This window comes from Staurois parvus, unplaced genomic scaffold (assembly GCF_062004578.1).
Source record: "Staurois parvus isolate SC_StPar_1 unplaced genomic scaffold, SC_StPar_1.0 ptg000675l, whole genome shotgun sequence".
Classification (NCBI taxonomy): Eukaryota; Metazoa; Chordata; class Amphibia; order Anura; family Ranidae; genus Staurois; species Staurois parvus.
The window spans coordinates 351,995-367,623 of record NW_028318471.1 but is presented as its reverse complement, the minus strand read 5'-3'; the positions used below and the strand labels follow the sequence as shown (position 1 = coordinate 367,623).

Sequence of the window (15,629 nt, the reverse complement as noted above, 5' to 3'; positions counted from 1 at the left end):
TACTTTCAGTACAGAAGGAATAGGAGGGCCCGGCTCGTGGAGCTTACAATCTAAATTGACTTATAATCATGGGACCAGCAGGGTAAATCATTTATAGCTTTTATTTTATTCTTCCATTTTATACTCTGAACAGAATGGTTGGGGAGATGCAGGCGTTGTGTACAGCCCACCATACAGGTGAATGGCTGTATGTACTCCCGTAAACGCCAATGCTTCTGTACACTGCTGTTTACCTGCCCGTATGGAAGAAAAATATATTTGAAATATATTTAAAAAATTGACATATATTTGAAATACTACAATTTTGGCCGTATTCAATATATTTCAATAAATATATATGCTGTATGTTGAAACCCAATTTTATTACAAAATATATGAAAAATATTTTTAAAAATACATTTTCAAATATACTGTATGTCTTTAAAAATACAAATCTACATTTTTGGAATGCATTTACAGATATATGTAAAAATATATGTTAAAATGACTTTTCATATGTTAAAAAAATATGAAGAATATATTTAAAAAAATATATTTTTCAAAATATTTTTCATTAATTTTGCAATATATAAAAAATTCATGTCAACATGCAGTATGTATAATGTGTGTATATATATATATATATATATATATATATATATATATTTACAGTGAGGAACAGAAGTATTTGAACACCCTGCGATTTTGCAAGTTCTCCCACTTAGAAATCATGGAGGGGTCTGAAATTCACATTGTAGGTGCATTCCCACTCTGAGAGACAGAATTAAAAAAAAAATCAGGAAATCACATTGTATGGTTTTTAAAGAATGTATTTGTCTTGCACTGCTGAACATAAGTATTTGAACACCTAAGAAAATCAGTGTTAATATTTGGTACAGAAGCCTTTGTTTGCAATTACAGAGGTCAAACGTGTCCTGTAGTTCCTGACCAGGTTTGCACTGCAACAGGGATTTTGGCCCACTCCTCCACACAGATCTCCTCTAGATCTGTCAGGTTTCGGGGCTGTCGCTGAGCAACACGGAGTTTCAGCTCCCTCCAAAGATGTTCTATTGGATTTAGGTCTGGAGACTGGCTAGTCCACTCCAGAACCTTGATATGCTTCTTAGGGAGCCACTCCTTGGTTATCCTGGCTGTGTGCTTCGGGTCGTTGTCATGTTGGAAGACCCAGCCACGACCCATCTTCAATGCTCTGACTGAGGGAAGGAGGTTGTTGCTCAAAATCTCACAATAAATGGCCCCATTCATCCTCTCCTTAATACAGTGCAGTCGTCCTGTCCCCTTCGCAGAAAAGCACCCCCAAAGCATGATGTTACCACCCCCATGCTTCACAGTAGGGATGGTGTTCTTGGGATGCAACTCATCCTTCTTTTTCCTCCAAACACGACGAGTGAAGTTTAGACCAAAAAGTTCTACTTTGGTCTCATCTGACCACATGACTTTCTCCCATGCCTCCTCTGGATCATCCAGATGGTCATTGGCAAACTTCAGACGGGCCTGAACATGTGATGACTTGAGCAGGGGAACCTTCCGTGCAATGCATGATTTGAAACCATGACGGCGTAGTGTTCTACCGACAGTGACCTTTGAAACTGTGGTCCCAGCTCTCTTCATGTCATTGACCAGCTCCTCCCTTGTAGTTCTGGGCTGATTCCTCACCTTTCTTATCATCAGTGATACCCCACGAGGTGAGATCTTGCATGGAGCCCCAGTCCGAGGGAGACTGACAGTCGTCTTTTGCCTCTTCCATTTTCTAACAATTGCTCCAACAGTTGATCTATTTTCACCAAGCTGCTTGGCAATTGCCCTGTAGCCCTTTCCAGCCTTGTGGAGGTCCACAATTTTGTCTCTGGTGTCTTTTGACAGCTCTTTGCTCTTGCCCATGGTAGTAGTTGGCGTCTGACTGACTGTGGGGTGGACAGGTGTCTTTAAAGAGCTCAGACAGGTGCTACTAAGTTAGATTAATGAGTGGAGTAGAGGTGGACTTTTTAAAGGCACAGTAACAGGTCTTTGAGAGCCATAATTCTTGCTGTTTCTTAGGTGTTCAAATACTTATGTTCAGCAGTGCAAGACAAATAAATTCTTTAAAAATCATACAATGTGATTTCCTGCATTTTTTTTTTAATTCTGTCTCTCAGAGTGGGAATGCACCTACAATGTGAATGTCAGACCCCTCCATGATTTCTAAATGGGAGAACTTGCAAAATCGCAGGGGGTTCAAATACTTCTGTTCCTCACTGTATATACAGTATATATATATATATTTATTTATTGAAATATGGCCAAACATGTAGTATTTCAAATATACAGTTGCAAGAAAAAGTATGTGAACCCCTTGGGATTCCGTGGAGTTTTGCATGAATTGAGCATAAAATGTGCTCTGAACGTCATCTAAGTCACAACAATAGAAGAACACAGTCTGCTGAACATAATACTACACAAACATTAGATGTTGCCTTGGTTTAATTGCACATAACATGTAAACATTCACAGTGCAGGGAGGAAAAAGTATGTGAACCTTCTGACTTAATAACTGGTTGACCCTCCTTTGGCAGCAATAACCTCAACCAGACATTTCCTGTAGTTGCAGATCAGACCTGCACAACGATCTGGAGTCATTTTGGACCACTCCTCTTCACAAAACTGTTTCAGTGTAGCAATATTGTTGGGATGTCTGGTGTGAATCGCTCTCTTAAGGTCATGCCACAGCATTTCAATGGGGTTGAGGTCAGGACTCTGACTGGGCCACTCCAGAAGGTGTATTCTGTGCTGTTGCAGCCATTGTTTTGTTGAATGACTTGTATGCTTTGGGTCATTGTCCTGTTGCATCACCCATCCTCTGCAGAGCTGCAGTTGGCGGACAGATGGTCGTACGTTTTCCTGCAAAATGTCTTGAAAAACTCTGGAATTCATTTTCCCATCAATGACAACAATCCATCCAGACCCTGAGGCAGCAAAGGAGCCCCAAACCATGATGCTCCCTCCGCCATGTTTCACAGTGGGGATGAGGTTTTGATGTTGGTGTGCTGTGCCTTTTTTTCTCCACACATAGTGTTGTGTGTTCTTCCCAAACAACTCAATCTTGGTTTCATCTGTCCACAGTATATTTTGCCAGTAGTGCTGTGGAACATCCAGGTGCTCTTTTGCAAACTTCAAACGTGCTGCAATCTTCTTTTTGGACAGCAATGGCTTCCTCCGTGGTGTCCTCCCATGTACTCCATTCTTGTTTAATGTTTTCCTTATTGTAAATGTGTCAACAAAAATGTTAGCATGTGCCAGAGATTTCTGTAGGTCTTTAGCTGACACTCTGGGATTCTTCTTTACCTCATGCAGCATTCTGCGCTGTGCTCTTGCAGTCATTTTTACAGGACGACCACGCCTAGGGAGAGTAACAACAGTGCTAAACTTTCTCCATTTGTAGACAGTCTGTCTTACCGTGGACACATGAACATCAAGGCTCAAGGAGATACTTTTGTAACCCTTTCCAGCTTCATGCAAGTCAACAATTCTTGATCGTAGGTCTTCTGAGAGCTCTTTTCTGCGAGGCATGGTTCACATCAGACAGTGCTTCTTGAAACCAGTAAACCCAAAACAGGTGTGTGTTTTTTAAGGGCAGGACAGCTGTCAGCAACACATCCAACATCATCACACTGATTGGAGTCAAGGTTGGCTCACTCCTGGCTCCAATTAGCTCTGGGAGAAGTCATTAAGCTAGGGCTTCACATACTTTTTCCTCCCTGCACTGTGAATGTTTACATGTTATGTGCAATTAAACCATGGCAACATCTAATGTTTGTGTAGTATTATGTTCAGCAGACTGTGTTCTTCTATTGTTGTGACTTGGATGACGTTCAGAGCACATTTTATGCCCAATTCATGCAAAACTCCACGTAATCCCAAGGGGTTCACATTCTTTTTCTTGCAACTGTATGTCAATATATTTGAGAAGCATATTTTTCTTCCATGTGGGTGTGCATGCATATTTATTATTATAGGTTCTTATATAGTGCCTTCAATTTACATATATATTGTACATTCACATCAGTCCCTAACCCTCAAGGGGTGTACAATCTAAGGTCTCTAGCTTACATTCATACATACACATACTAGGGACAATTTAGACAGAAGTCAATTAATCTACCAGCATGTCTTTGGTGTGCTGGAGGAAACCGGAGTACCTGGAGGACACCCATACAGGCACATGGAGAACATACAAACTCCAGGCAGGTGGTACCATGGTTGGGATTTGAACCAGCAACCCTAGTACTGCCAGGTGGAAGTGCTGACCATTTAGCCACTGTGCTGCCCAGAAGAGAGTGTTAGCTTCGGTTCACACTTGTGTGGGCTGCAATCTGCGAGTTGGGCAGCCCATTCATTTTAATAGGCTGCTCTACCCGCAGAAAACGCAGGGAAAGAAGTCCCAAACTCCTTTTAAAAATTGCACCACATGGAATCAGATGGTGCTGCGGAACATTCCACACCTGCACTAGGCTTAGGCCCCATTCACATCTAGGCATTTCCTGAATGCCCACAAATGCCTGCATTTCTGCGTGCTTTCAGAAAACATGTGAAAAACACATGTTGCGCTTCAGGGCCATTGATTGTTAATGGAACCCTCAACGCAACAAGCAGACGCGTGTTTTTATATGCAAAAGAAAACGCTTGACAAACGCATCAAAATGTGTGAAGCTCAACACCCAAAACGCTACAAGCTACTTTGGCACATTTGTTGAGCGTAGGTCAGCCTATAGCTGGGAGCTCCAAACTTTCTGAACAAAGGGTCAGTTTATTGGGCTTCAGACTTTAGGGGGGCCGGACTGTGGCCATTGGGAGTAGAAATTGTTTAGCAGACGCATGTCGGTGTCATTAATAGTTAATCTACAAACGCACATGGAAACAGAATGTAGTTTGGTGAAGCGCATTTTTGGAAAAGAATTAGGTACCTCTTTTCTGAGTTTCTTGCATGTAGGGCAGCCCATTGAAATGAATGACCTGACACGCGGGAGCACAGAAAGAATGCAGGAAAACTCGGCTATGCTCAGTCACACCTGTAGACAGGGGCGGACTGACCATCTGGAAATTCGGGCACTGCCCGAGGGTCCGGGGTCAGTAGGGGGCCCCATGCGATGCCCCTGGTACCTTTTTCATAGGCTATTTTGAGTTTGGGCAAGGACACAGGGGCCCCATGAGCTGTCAGTCTGCCCCTGCCTGTAGGTGAACCCAGCCTGATCAGAGCTGCCATAGAAGCTCCATATGAGGTGCTATCAAAAAGCTCTCTACTTTATTTATAAAAGGTTACACACTTTTATGCAGCTCTGCATAGAAACCAATCAGCTTCCAGGTTTTATTGTCAAAGCTTAATTGAACAAACTGAAGTTAGAAGCTGATTGGTTACCATGCACAGCTGCACCAGATTCTGAGTGCACTAGGTTTAGTGAACCTCCCCCCAAGTATTTTAGTTTTTTTGTAGTGGTGCACCGAAATGAAAATTCTGGACCGAAACAAACTGAAAATTCAGGATGCCGAAAATCGAAACCGAAATGGACAGTTTTGTTAAAAAAATTTTTTTTATACATAATTATATTATTTTCGACTTTTTCATTAATATCATGAATTTAAACGACTACTGTATTAATTTAAAAAATACAATCCAATAATGTAAAATAGCTTTTATTGAAAATAACACACAAAAAATTGCACAGAAAATAAAATGAAATGTATAGATAAAATTAAAAAACTTAATTAGGGGGCGTTTTTGCATTGAAGTCAATGGGACACAATCTTGTATGGAAGTCAAAGGGACGAGGTTTTGCATTGAAGTCAATGGGACGTGATTTTGTACTGACGGCAATGAGACGCGGTTTTGCATTTAAGTCAATGGGACGTGATTTTGCATTGACATCAATGGGACGCAATTTTGCATTGAAGTCAATTATCATCACCTTTTTTTTTAGCAGCAAAATGCCCATAACCCTATTTTCTGCCAATAATATATCGGTACATCACAATTTTTTGGTTTTTTTTTAGCGTTTATACATTTTTAAACTTCTGTTCTATATGTTTTATAGGCTTGTATCCAATCCTTATTTTACACATGAGTTTTCAATGCATGACACAGGATTCCCTGAGCACTGTGGGTTAGCCAGCGAGACTGCCCAGCAGTATAAGCCTGCCTTCTGTCTTTGAAATTTCAGACAGAGCTGTCTGATGAGGGAGGAGTCGCTGTTGATGTGTCAGTCACTTCTGTGTGTAAACAATGGGAAGATTTACACTGCTTTAAGCACTTGTGCTCAGGGGTGTATTTACCACAAGGCAAACAAGGCATTTGCCTAGGGTGGCATTTTTCAGGGGGGGGGCAACACTTCCCCTTGGAAGAAGGGATGGAGGAAGGGACACATGCGGCATGGGGACCTGGTGGGTTCCGAGAGAGACTGTGGGTTTCATGATGGTGTATGAATTACCCCATTTTTGTTCCCAGGGATATCTGGACTGTGCAGGCAAGTGTCTCTCTCTGCCTCACTGTGGCGGATGGTGGCTGGTGTATGGGGGGCTGTGGTAGTGGAAGGCTCTTCTGAGGAGGGCAGGGGTGTTCCTCGTCAATGTCAGGCTATCTCTGCAGGGGTGGGGGGCGATTTATGTGTTGCCTAGGACAGCACAAAACCTAAATACACCACTGCTTGTGCTTCCCTGGTGCATTCACCGCCCTGCCACTCTCTAAGGGCGCTAGTCTGGCCATTCTATAGAAATGAAGAGATGCTCCGAATGGCTGCACACCATGCCGACTTTGTGTACCTGAATTTGATAAAGTTCACAAAGTGTGTAAACAATGGGGCTTTACAACAAACAGAGAGACTGGGAAATGTAAAAAAGGGAGTTATAGTACCACCTGCTGGTGAAAAAGAAGAATGCAGAATCTAAATATGCATTTATTTATATTTACCTGACTAACAAAAGTAAAAAATATTAAAACTATATATATATTTTTTTTTAGTCATGGCCACAATAATTAAACAGACCAACCAACAGATAAATAAATAATATACAATCACTTTAATGGAAATCTTTTATTGTTGAATGCATAAAGGCTGCCATTGATAGTTCATGCTAATACATGCTGAATACTGACTTGGTACATGTATAGACAAAAGTCATTATGACTTTCCCCCACTCTCATTTCATGTATGCTACTCCACGGTCATTGATTGGGAGATGGTGCATTCAATGGACGAAAGAAAGAGGATACATCTTAGCTCTATACATCATCGGTGTCATTAGATGTCAGAATTTGAAACTCCTTTATTTCCATGGTTAAGAAATAAATTGGCCTCTTAATATGAAGTGCTATAGACAGCCATTCCAATTTTGGTCAAATTTCAGAATCTGAAGGGTATCATTTGCATTTCCACCTGACTGGTACATTGGTGGCTTCTTTTTATCCAGAAAGCTCCCTTATCAGGGCTGGGACAAGGGGTGGGCAAGAGGGTCGGCTGCCCTGGGCGCTGTGGTATCATGTGACATGGTGGTGGTGGGGGCGGGGCTTACTGTGTGGAGGGTTCCTACCTACAAGCTGGCAGGAGTAGTGACAGCAGATTCTGAGTAACAAACACTTGTGCTGGGGATGAGAGTATTTGTGCTAGGAGGGGGGGAGAGAAGAGAATTTGTGCTAGGAGGGGGAATTTTGGAGGGAGAAATTGTACTAGGAGGGGGGGGATTTGGGAGGGGGAGGATTTGTGCTAAGAGTAGAAATTTGGGGGGGGGGGTTAGTGTTAGGAGGAGGGTTTGGGGGGGGATATGTGCTAGGATGGGAAATGGGGGGGGGTTGTACTGGGAGGAGAAATTTTGGGAGTGGCATTGGTACACAATTTGTTCTAGAAGGAAACATTTAAGAGGGAGGTGATTTGGGGGGATGTGTTAGTTGGGGTGATTTGAGAGGGTTTGTGTTGATAGGGGGGGTGGGGGAAGAGGATTTGTGCTAGGAGAGGGGAATTTTGGAGGGAGAAATCATACTAGGAGGGGGGATTTGTGTTAGGAAGGGGGATTTGGGTGTATTTGTGGGGGGGGGGGGCTTGTGCTAGTAGGGATGATTGGGGGGAGGGGGATTTATGCTAGGAGCTTACATTTCTTTTGGGGGGGAGTTATACTAGAAGGGGGCATTTGAGCAGGGAGACGATTTGTGTTGGGAGTGGGGGATGGGGGGAAGAGGATTTGTGCTAGGAGGGGGGATTTTGAAAGGAGAAATCATACTAGGAGGGGGGATTTGTCTTAGGAAGGGATGATTGGGGAAGGGGATTTGTGCTAGGAGCAAACATTTTTTTTTGGGGGGAAGGGGGTTATACTAGAAGGGGCATTTGGGGAGGGAGATGATTTGTGTTGGGAGTGGGGGTGAGGGGAAGAGGATTTGTGCTAGGAGGGGGGATTTTAGAGGGAGAAATAATATTAGGAGGGGGGATTTGTGTTAGGAAGGGGTGTTTGGAAGGGGGAGATTTGTGCTAGTAGGGATGATTGGAGGGAGGGGGATTTGTACTAGGAGCTCAAATTTGGGGGGGGGGGGGGGTTTATGCTAGAAGGGGGAATTTGGGGAGGGAGAGGATTTGAGCTGGGATTCGGGAGGGGGATTTTTTGGGGGAGAATTTTGGCTTTCAAAGGGAATTTTTGCTTGGGAATAAGTGTACAGATTAGTGCTTGATTTTAATTGGGAGGGGAGGGGATGGTGGGGGAGGGGGTGGGAGGGGATTTTTGCTGACATATTTGGGGGAGGGGGGGTGCCATCTTTGTCCTGGGCGCTAGATGACCTTGCCAGCTCCCTATATATTTACAACATCAAGAAAGTGGCCAGAGATAAAATATGTCTTTGCTGTATATGTTATGGATGTTGTCTGTACTAATGGTTTACCGAAACCCTGAGATTGTTGCTTGAGCCCCTCAAACGTCTTGATGATGAAGGACCTGCAATTTTTGTGACCCAGTTTGGTGCAAATGAGCCACTTTGATTTAAAGTGTTACTAACCCCACAACAGTACAATCAGTCTGTAGATGCAGTAAAGCATGTTTGTTATACTCACTGTGGAACCTAAGGGTGTAAAAACTCTGTTTGATCCTGACTTCTCTGCCCCTCCTCTTGTTCAGTTGTCCACCTGATAAGACAGACTGAACCTGTAGTCACATGCACATGTTCAGTTTAGTGTGTATTCCTAGAGAGTTTTTTTGTGTTTCTTGGGTGAGAGCATGTGATCAGCATAGGGCCAATCAGCACTGTCCAGACAGAGGTCAGGGGCTCTACATTCTCCTAGAGCAGAAATAAAACTCCTCCTAAAACCTTTAACCAGTGCTCTGCCGGACACTGATAGAAGTCAAAAACTGCCCTAACTGCTGATGAGAAAAGGTATTTAGCAGTGTCCATTTACTAAAACAATTGTACTTCCATGTTCTATGTACTGTAGGAGACCAGATATAGTGAATGCAGGGTCCGGGGAGACCAGATATAGTGAATGCAGGGTCCGGGGAGACCAGATATAGTGAATGCAGGGTCCTGGGAGACCAGATATAGTGAATGCAGGGTCCTGGGAGACCGGATATAGTGAATGCAGGGTCCGGGGATTCCAGATATAGTGAATTCAGGGTCCGGGGAGACCGGATATAGTGAATGCAGGGTCCGGGGAGACTGGATATAGTGAATGCAGGGTCCGGGGAGACCAGATATAGTGAATGCAGGGTCCGGGGAGACTGGATATAGTGAATGCAGGGTCTGGGGAGACTGGATATAGTGAATGCAGGGTCCGGGGAGACTGGATATAGTGAATGCAGGGTCCGGGGAGACTGGATATAGTGAATGCAGGGTCCGGGGAGACTGGATATAGTGAATGCAGGGTCCGGGGAGAGCGGATATAGTGAATGCAGGATCCTGGGAGACCAGATATAGTGAATGCAGGATCCTGGGAGACCAGATATAGTGAATGCAGGGTCCTGGGAGACCAGATATAGTGAATGCAGGGTCCGGGGATTCCAGATATAGTGAATGCAGGGTCCGGGGAGACCGGATATAGTGAATGCAGGGTCCGGGGAGAGCGGATATAGTGAATGCAGGGTCCGGGGAGAGCGGATATAGTGAATGCAGGGTCTGGGGAGAGCGGATATAGTGAATGCAGGGTCCGGGGAGACCGGATATAGTGAATGCAGGGTCCGGGGAGACCGGATATAGTGAATGCAGGGTCCGGGGAGACCAGATATAGCGAATGCAGGGTCTGGAGAGACCAGATATAGTGAATACAGGGTCCGGGGTGACTGGATATATCGAATGCAGGGTCCGGGGAGACCGGATATAGTGAATGCAGAGTCCGGGGAGACCGGATATAGCGAATGCAGGGTCCGGGGAGACCAGATATAGTGAATGCAGGGTCCGGGGAGACCAAATATAGTGAATGCAGGGTCCGGGGAGACCAAATATAGTGAATGTAGGGTCCGGGGTTTAGTAACCCTTTAAATGTCAATTTTGGTGGATGTGAACTCCTTTGCATACCATGTTATTGTTAGTGTGGACAATTTGATCTCTGTATTACAGGCTGTGACTTTAGTTGTGTTTCCTGTGCAGACATAGCAGAGGAAGAGGACACAGAAGACCCGATCGGCACTGGAGATGAAGGTGATGCGATGTCACTTCTGCCTGGAGCCGAGCAGCCGACTCTCCCCAAGAAATCCCAGCAATACCCAGTTCAGGGGGTCAAGAGGAAAAAGAGTGCCCCTCTAAGAGCACTGTCCAACAAACCTCAGGACTTCCAGGTGAGTCCAAACTGGTAACAACAATGATCAGAAATGACAGATCAGTTGTATTGGAACCAGGGGCGGACTGACAGTCAGTAGGGGGCCCCATGAGATGCCCCTGGTACCTTTTTCGAGTTTGGGCAAGGACACAGGGGCCCTATGATCCCCTATTGCCCGGGGGCCCCATGAGTTGTCAGTCTGCCCCTGATTGGAACACATTTGTGTTGCTGTTTGCCAGCATTGGATAATTTTTGCATTTTATATTTTTTGTTGTAATATGTTATGCCAAGAAATTTTTGAGTGCAAAGTAGTAGATATTATGGCTGTTGGGATTTGGGAGTAAGGGTTAGGGTCAGGGGCAGACTGACAACTCATGGGGCCCCAGGGCAATAGGAGGTAATGGGGCCCCCTGTGTCTCTGCCTACACTCAAGCCAAGGTCACATCCACACAACACTCCACCTATATATTGCAGCTCAGCAGCATAGAAAGGACGTCAAAAAGAATTTAAAAAATAATAAAACAACGTTGTGGGGTCCCCCCTACATTCATACCAAGCCCTCCGGGTCTGCTATGGGTTTTGAGGGAAACTCCCACGCCAGAATTAAAAAAATGGCGTGCCCCCCCCCCCCCCCAAGATCCATACCAGACTCTTACCCTAGCATGCAGCCCGGCAGGTCAGGAAAGGGGGGGGACGAGCGAGCGGAGTCCCCCTCCTGAACCATACCAGGCCACATGCCCGCAACATGTGGGGGTGCTTTGGGGGTTCCCCCCCCCCCCAAAGCACCTTGTCCCTATGTTGATGGGGACAAGGGCCTCTTCCCCATAACCCTGGTCTGTGGTTATGGGAATCTGTGGGCAGGGGGCTTATCGGAATCTGGAAGCCCCCTTTAGCAAGGGGGCCCCCAGATCTCATCCCCCCCCCATGTGAATGAGTATGGGGTCCTGCAGGGCTCAGACAAATCATTTAACACTGACACAGGTGCTTGCAACGATCACCTTTTAATCATTTATATAAAACTTTATCACAAAAGAGAAAAAAAACTGTGTGCTTTAACTGCTTATAAAGTATAAGCTGGAGTTTGACTTCAGTTTGTTGGTGTATTTAAATCTGCCAGTGCATCTAACACTCCCCTAACCTGTGACTTACAATACTGCTGTCCAGAGGTGCCCCCTGTGCTCCTTCATCCAGAGTGGAGACACTCTAATACAGATCAGCAGGTGAAAACAGCAGGAAAAAGCCTAAAAAAAAACGAATGCAGTCACCGCATCTAATAATTGGTAAGCCCAATATACATTGTATTAGACTTTTGGTTTTGGGATTAATACTGCTTTAAGGTTTAGGTTGGGGGTTAACATCGGACATATGTGTGTATATACAGTGCTCAGCATAAATAAGTACACCCCAACAGATTTGTCAGAAAACCTTTACTTTCCTTTCAGTATCTACATTTTCTATGGGACTCTATACTACAAAATACTCCCATAAATGCCGGCCATTAATTGCAAACAAGATTTGTTAATTTGCGCACACAGAGTATTTTTCCTAACAAATTCATGCAAGCCCGTGTTGCAAAAATGAATGCACGCCAATGGAAGTCTTAGGAGCAAAGATACATGTTAGACAACATAATTCTAATTAACAAGACTTCAACTCCAGCTGAGACTAATTATTCATTATACAGGTGTCCAGCAGACAGGTGATTATAAAAGGGCATTACTTAACAAAGAAAACCCCTCCCATTTTATGCTATCAGCAATGGCACCACATGGAAGAGAAATGTCACAAGGCCTGAGAAAGAAAATAATTTCTTTACATAAGAAAGGTGAAGGCTACAAGAAGATCAGCAAAGCTTTACTTATCAGTCAGAATACTGGAGCAAAAGTGATGCAAAAATTTAACAAAGATGGAACTGCAACCATCTCACAGAGACGTCCAGCACATCCACAGAAGTTAACACCTCAACAGGAGCATCTTCTGATGAGAAGGGTTGATACAAGTTCACTGCAGTTAACTAAAGAAGTAGAAAGCCAAACTGAGATGATTGTCTCCCGTGACACAATACGGCGTACACTGCAGAGGAATGACATGCATGGGTGTCATCCATGAAGGAAGCCTCTCATAAAGCCCATGCACAAAGAAGCCCACCTAGAATTTGCCAGGGCTCATGCTGAAAAAGACTACTGAGACTCTGTACTCTGGAGTGATGATACCAAGATAAATGTTTTTGGAAATGATGAGTTCAAAACTGTATGGCGTCGCAAAGGTGAGGAGTACAAAGAAAAATGCATGGTGCCTACAGTGAAACATGGTGGTGGCAGTGTCCTTCTGTGGGGCTGCATGAGTGCTGCTGGTGTCAGGGAGCTGCATTCCATTGATGGTGTCATGAATTCACAGATGTAATGCTCTATATTCAAAGAGAAGATGCTACCATCACTCCGTGACCTTGGTCGTCGTGCACTTTTCCAACATGACAATGATCCAGAACACACATTTAAGGCCACTATTGCATTTCTGAAGAAGAACCGGGTGAAAGTGATTCAGTGGCCAAGTATGTCTCCTGATCTGAACCCAATCCAACACCTATGGGGAATTCTAAAGAGGTAAGTTGAGCATCACTCTCCATCCAGCATCCAGACTTTAAAAGAGGTCGTTCTTGAAGAATGGAAAAGCTTGATGTTCCATTATGTCGCCAACTTGTTCATTCCATGCCTAGAAGACTTGGTGCTGTCCTTACAAATCATGGAGGTCATACAAAATACTAGATGGAGGAGTTTTTGTTGTGGGGTGGATTCATTTCCGCATCAACTAATTTGAGTAAAACTGAAGATTTTGTAGGCTAGATTATATTAATAACCTTACTGTCATGTAATGAGCCAAGCAAATGTTCTATAAAACTCAGTGTTGTCAAAATTTTGGAAATTGTTCTTGTCTTCATTGAGATATTGATTCAAATCTTAGTTTGCAAAAGGGGTGTACTCATTTACGTATGCTGAGCACTATATATACACTGCTCGAAAAAATAAAAGGAAAACTTTTTAATCAGAGTATAGAATCAAGTCAATTAAACTCCTGGGATATTGATCTGGTCAGGTAAGTAGCAGAGGGGGCTGTTAATCAGTTTCAGCTGCTTTTGTGTTAATGATATTATAAACAGGTGCACTAGATGGGCAACAATGAGACAACCCTCAAAATAGGAATGGTTTCACAGGTTTGACATTTTTTTCCCTACTCATCTTTTCTGACTGTTTTTCACTAGTTTTGCATTTGGCTAGGGTCAGTGTCTACTGGTATCTTGAGCTGATACCTGGACCCTACAGAGGTTGCACAGGCAGTCCAACTCCTCCAGGATGGCACATCAATACGTGCCATAGCCAGAAGGTTTGCTGTGTCTCCCAGCACAGTCTCAAGAGCATGGAGGAGATTCCAGGAGACAGGCAGTTACTCTAGGAGAGCTGGACAGGGCTGTAGAAGGTCCTTAACCATCAGCAGGACCGGTATCTGCTCCTTTGTGCCAGGAGGAACAGGATGAGCACTGCCAGAGCCCTACAAAATGACCTCCAGCAGGCCACTGGTGTGAATGTCTCTGACCAAACAATTAGAAACAGACTTCATGAGGGTGGCCTGAGGGCCCGAAGTCTTCTGGGCCCTGTGCTCCCTGCCCGGCACCATAGCGCTTGATTGGCATTTGCCATTGAACACCAGAATTGGCAGGTCCACCACTGGCGCCCTGTGCTTTTCACAGATGAGATCAGGTTCACCCTGAGCACATGTGACAGACGTGAAAGGGCCTGGAGAAGCCGTGGAGAATGTTATGCTGCCTATAACATCGTTCAGCATAATCGTTTTGGTGGGGGGTTAGTGATGGTCTGGGGAGGCATATCCATGGAGGGACACACAGACCTCTACAGGCTAGACAATGGCACCCTGACTACCATTACGTATGGGGATGAAATCCTTGGACCCATTGTCAGACCCTACGCTGGTGCAGTGGGTCCTGGGTTCCTCCTGGTGCACAACAATGCCTCATGTGGCGAGAGTATGCAGGCAGTTCCTGGAGGATGAAGGAACTGAATGGCTCACCTGACCTAAATCCAATAGAACACCTCTGGGATATCATGTTTCAGTCCATCCGACGCCTCCAGGTTGCACCTCAGACTGTCCAGGAGCTCAGTGATGCCCTGGTCCAGATCTGGGAGGAAATCCCCCAGGACACCATCCATCGTCTCATTAGGAGCATCCCCCGACGTTGTCAGGCATACATACAAGCAGGTGGGGGCCATACAAACTACTGAGGACCATTCTGAGTTGCTGCAATGACATTTCAGCAAAATGGACTCGCCTGCTGCATCAATTTTTCTTCTTTGATTTTCGGGCTGTCTTTGAATTCAGTCCTCTGTAAGCTGATCATTTTCATCTCCACCAAATGATATATATCAGAGCCAGATCTTGGGGGGGGGGTGGGGTGCTGGGGTGGGCTGTGCCCCCCAGAGTTTAGTTGAGCCCCCCCCCCCCCCAGTGTATCCACTGATCCATGAGCCAGTCTTGTGGAAGCAATTAATGTAAGAGAGCACTGTGATGGGGATACCTGATGTAAAGGGGCATTTTGATTCAGATACCTGATGTGAAGGGGCACTCTAATGGGGTAACTGATCATATGTTAGGGGGAACAGTTGATGTAAGGGGGCACTGTGATAGGGACCCTGATATAAGGGGGCATTCTGATGAGTATCCTGATGTAAGGGGGCAATCTGATGAGGACCCTGTTGTAAAGAGGGAACTCTGATGGGGACCTTGATGCTATGGGGGACTGATGGAAACCCTATTTTAGGAGGGGGCTCTGATAGGGATACCTGATGATATAAAGGGGCACAG

At 44.8% G+C, this 15,629-nt stretch overlaps 1 protein-coding gene across 6 annotated transcripts in view; it reads left to right on the top strand.

Moving 5' to 3' along the window:
- Positions 1 to 15,629, top strand: part of DYSF (dysferlin) — a 396,353-nt gene that overhangs the window by 127,412 nt on the left and 253,312 nt on the right. For all 6 annotated transcript variants that reach the window (XM_089652230.1, XM_089652225.1, XM_089652229.1 and 3 more), the window contains exon 6: positions 10,586 to 10,773. In XM_089652230.1, coding sequence (XP_089508356.1) covers positions 10,586 to 10,773 — 188 coding nt within the window. The remainder of the gene's footprint in view (positions 1 to 10,585; positions 10,774 to 15,629) is intronic.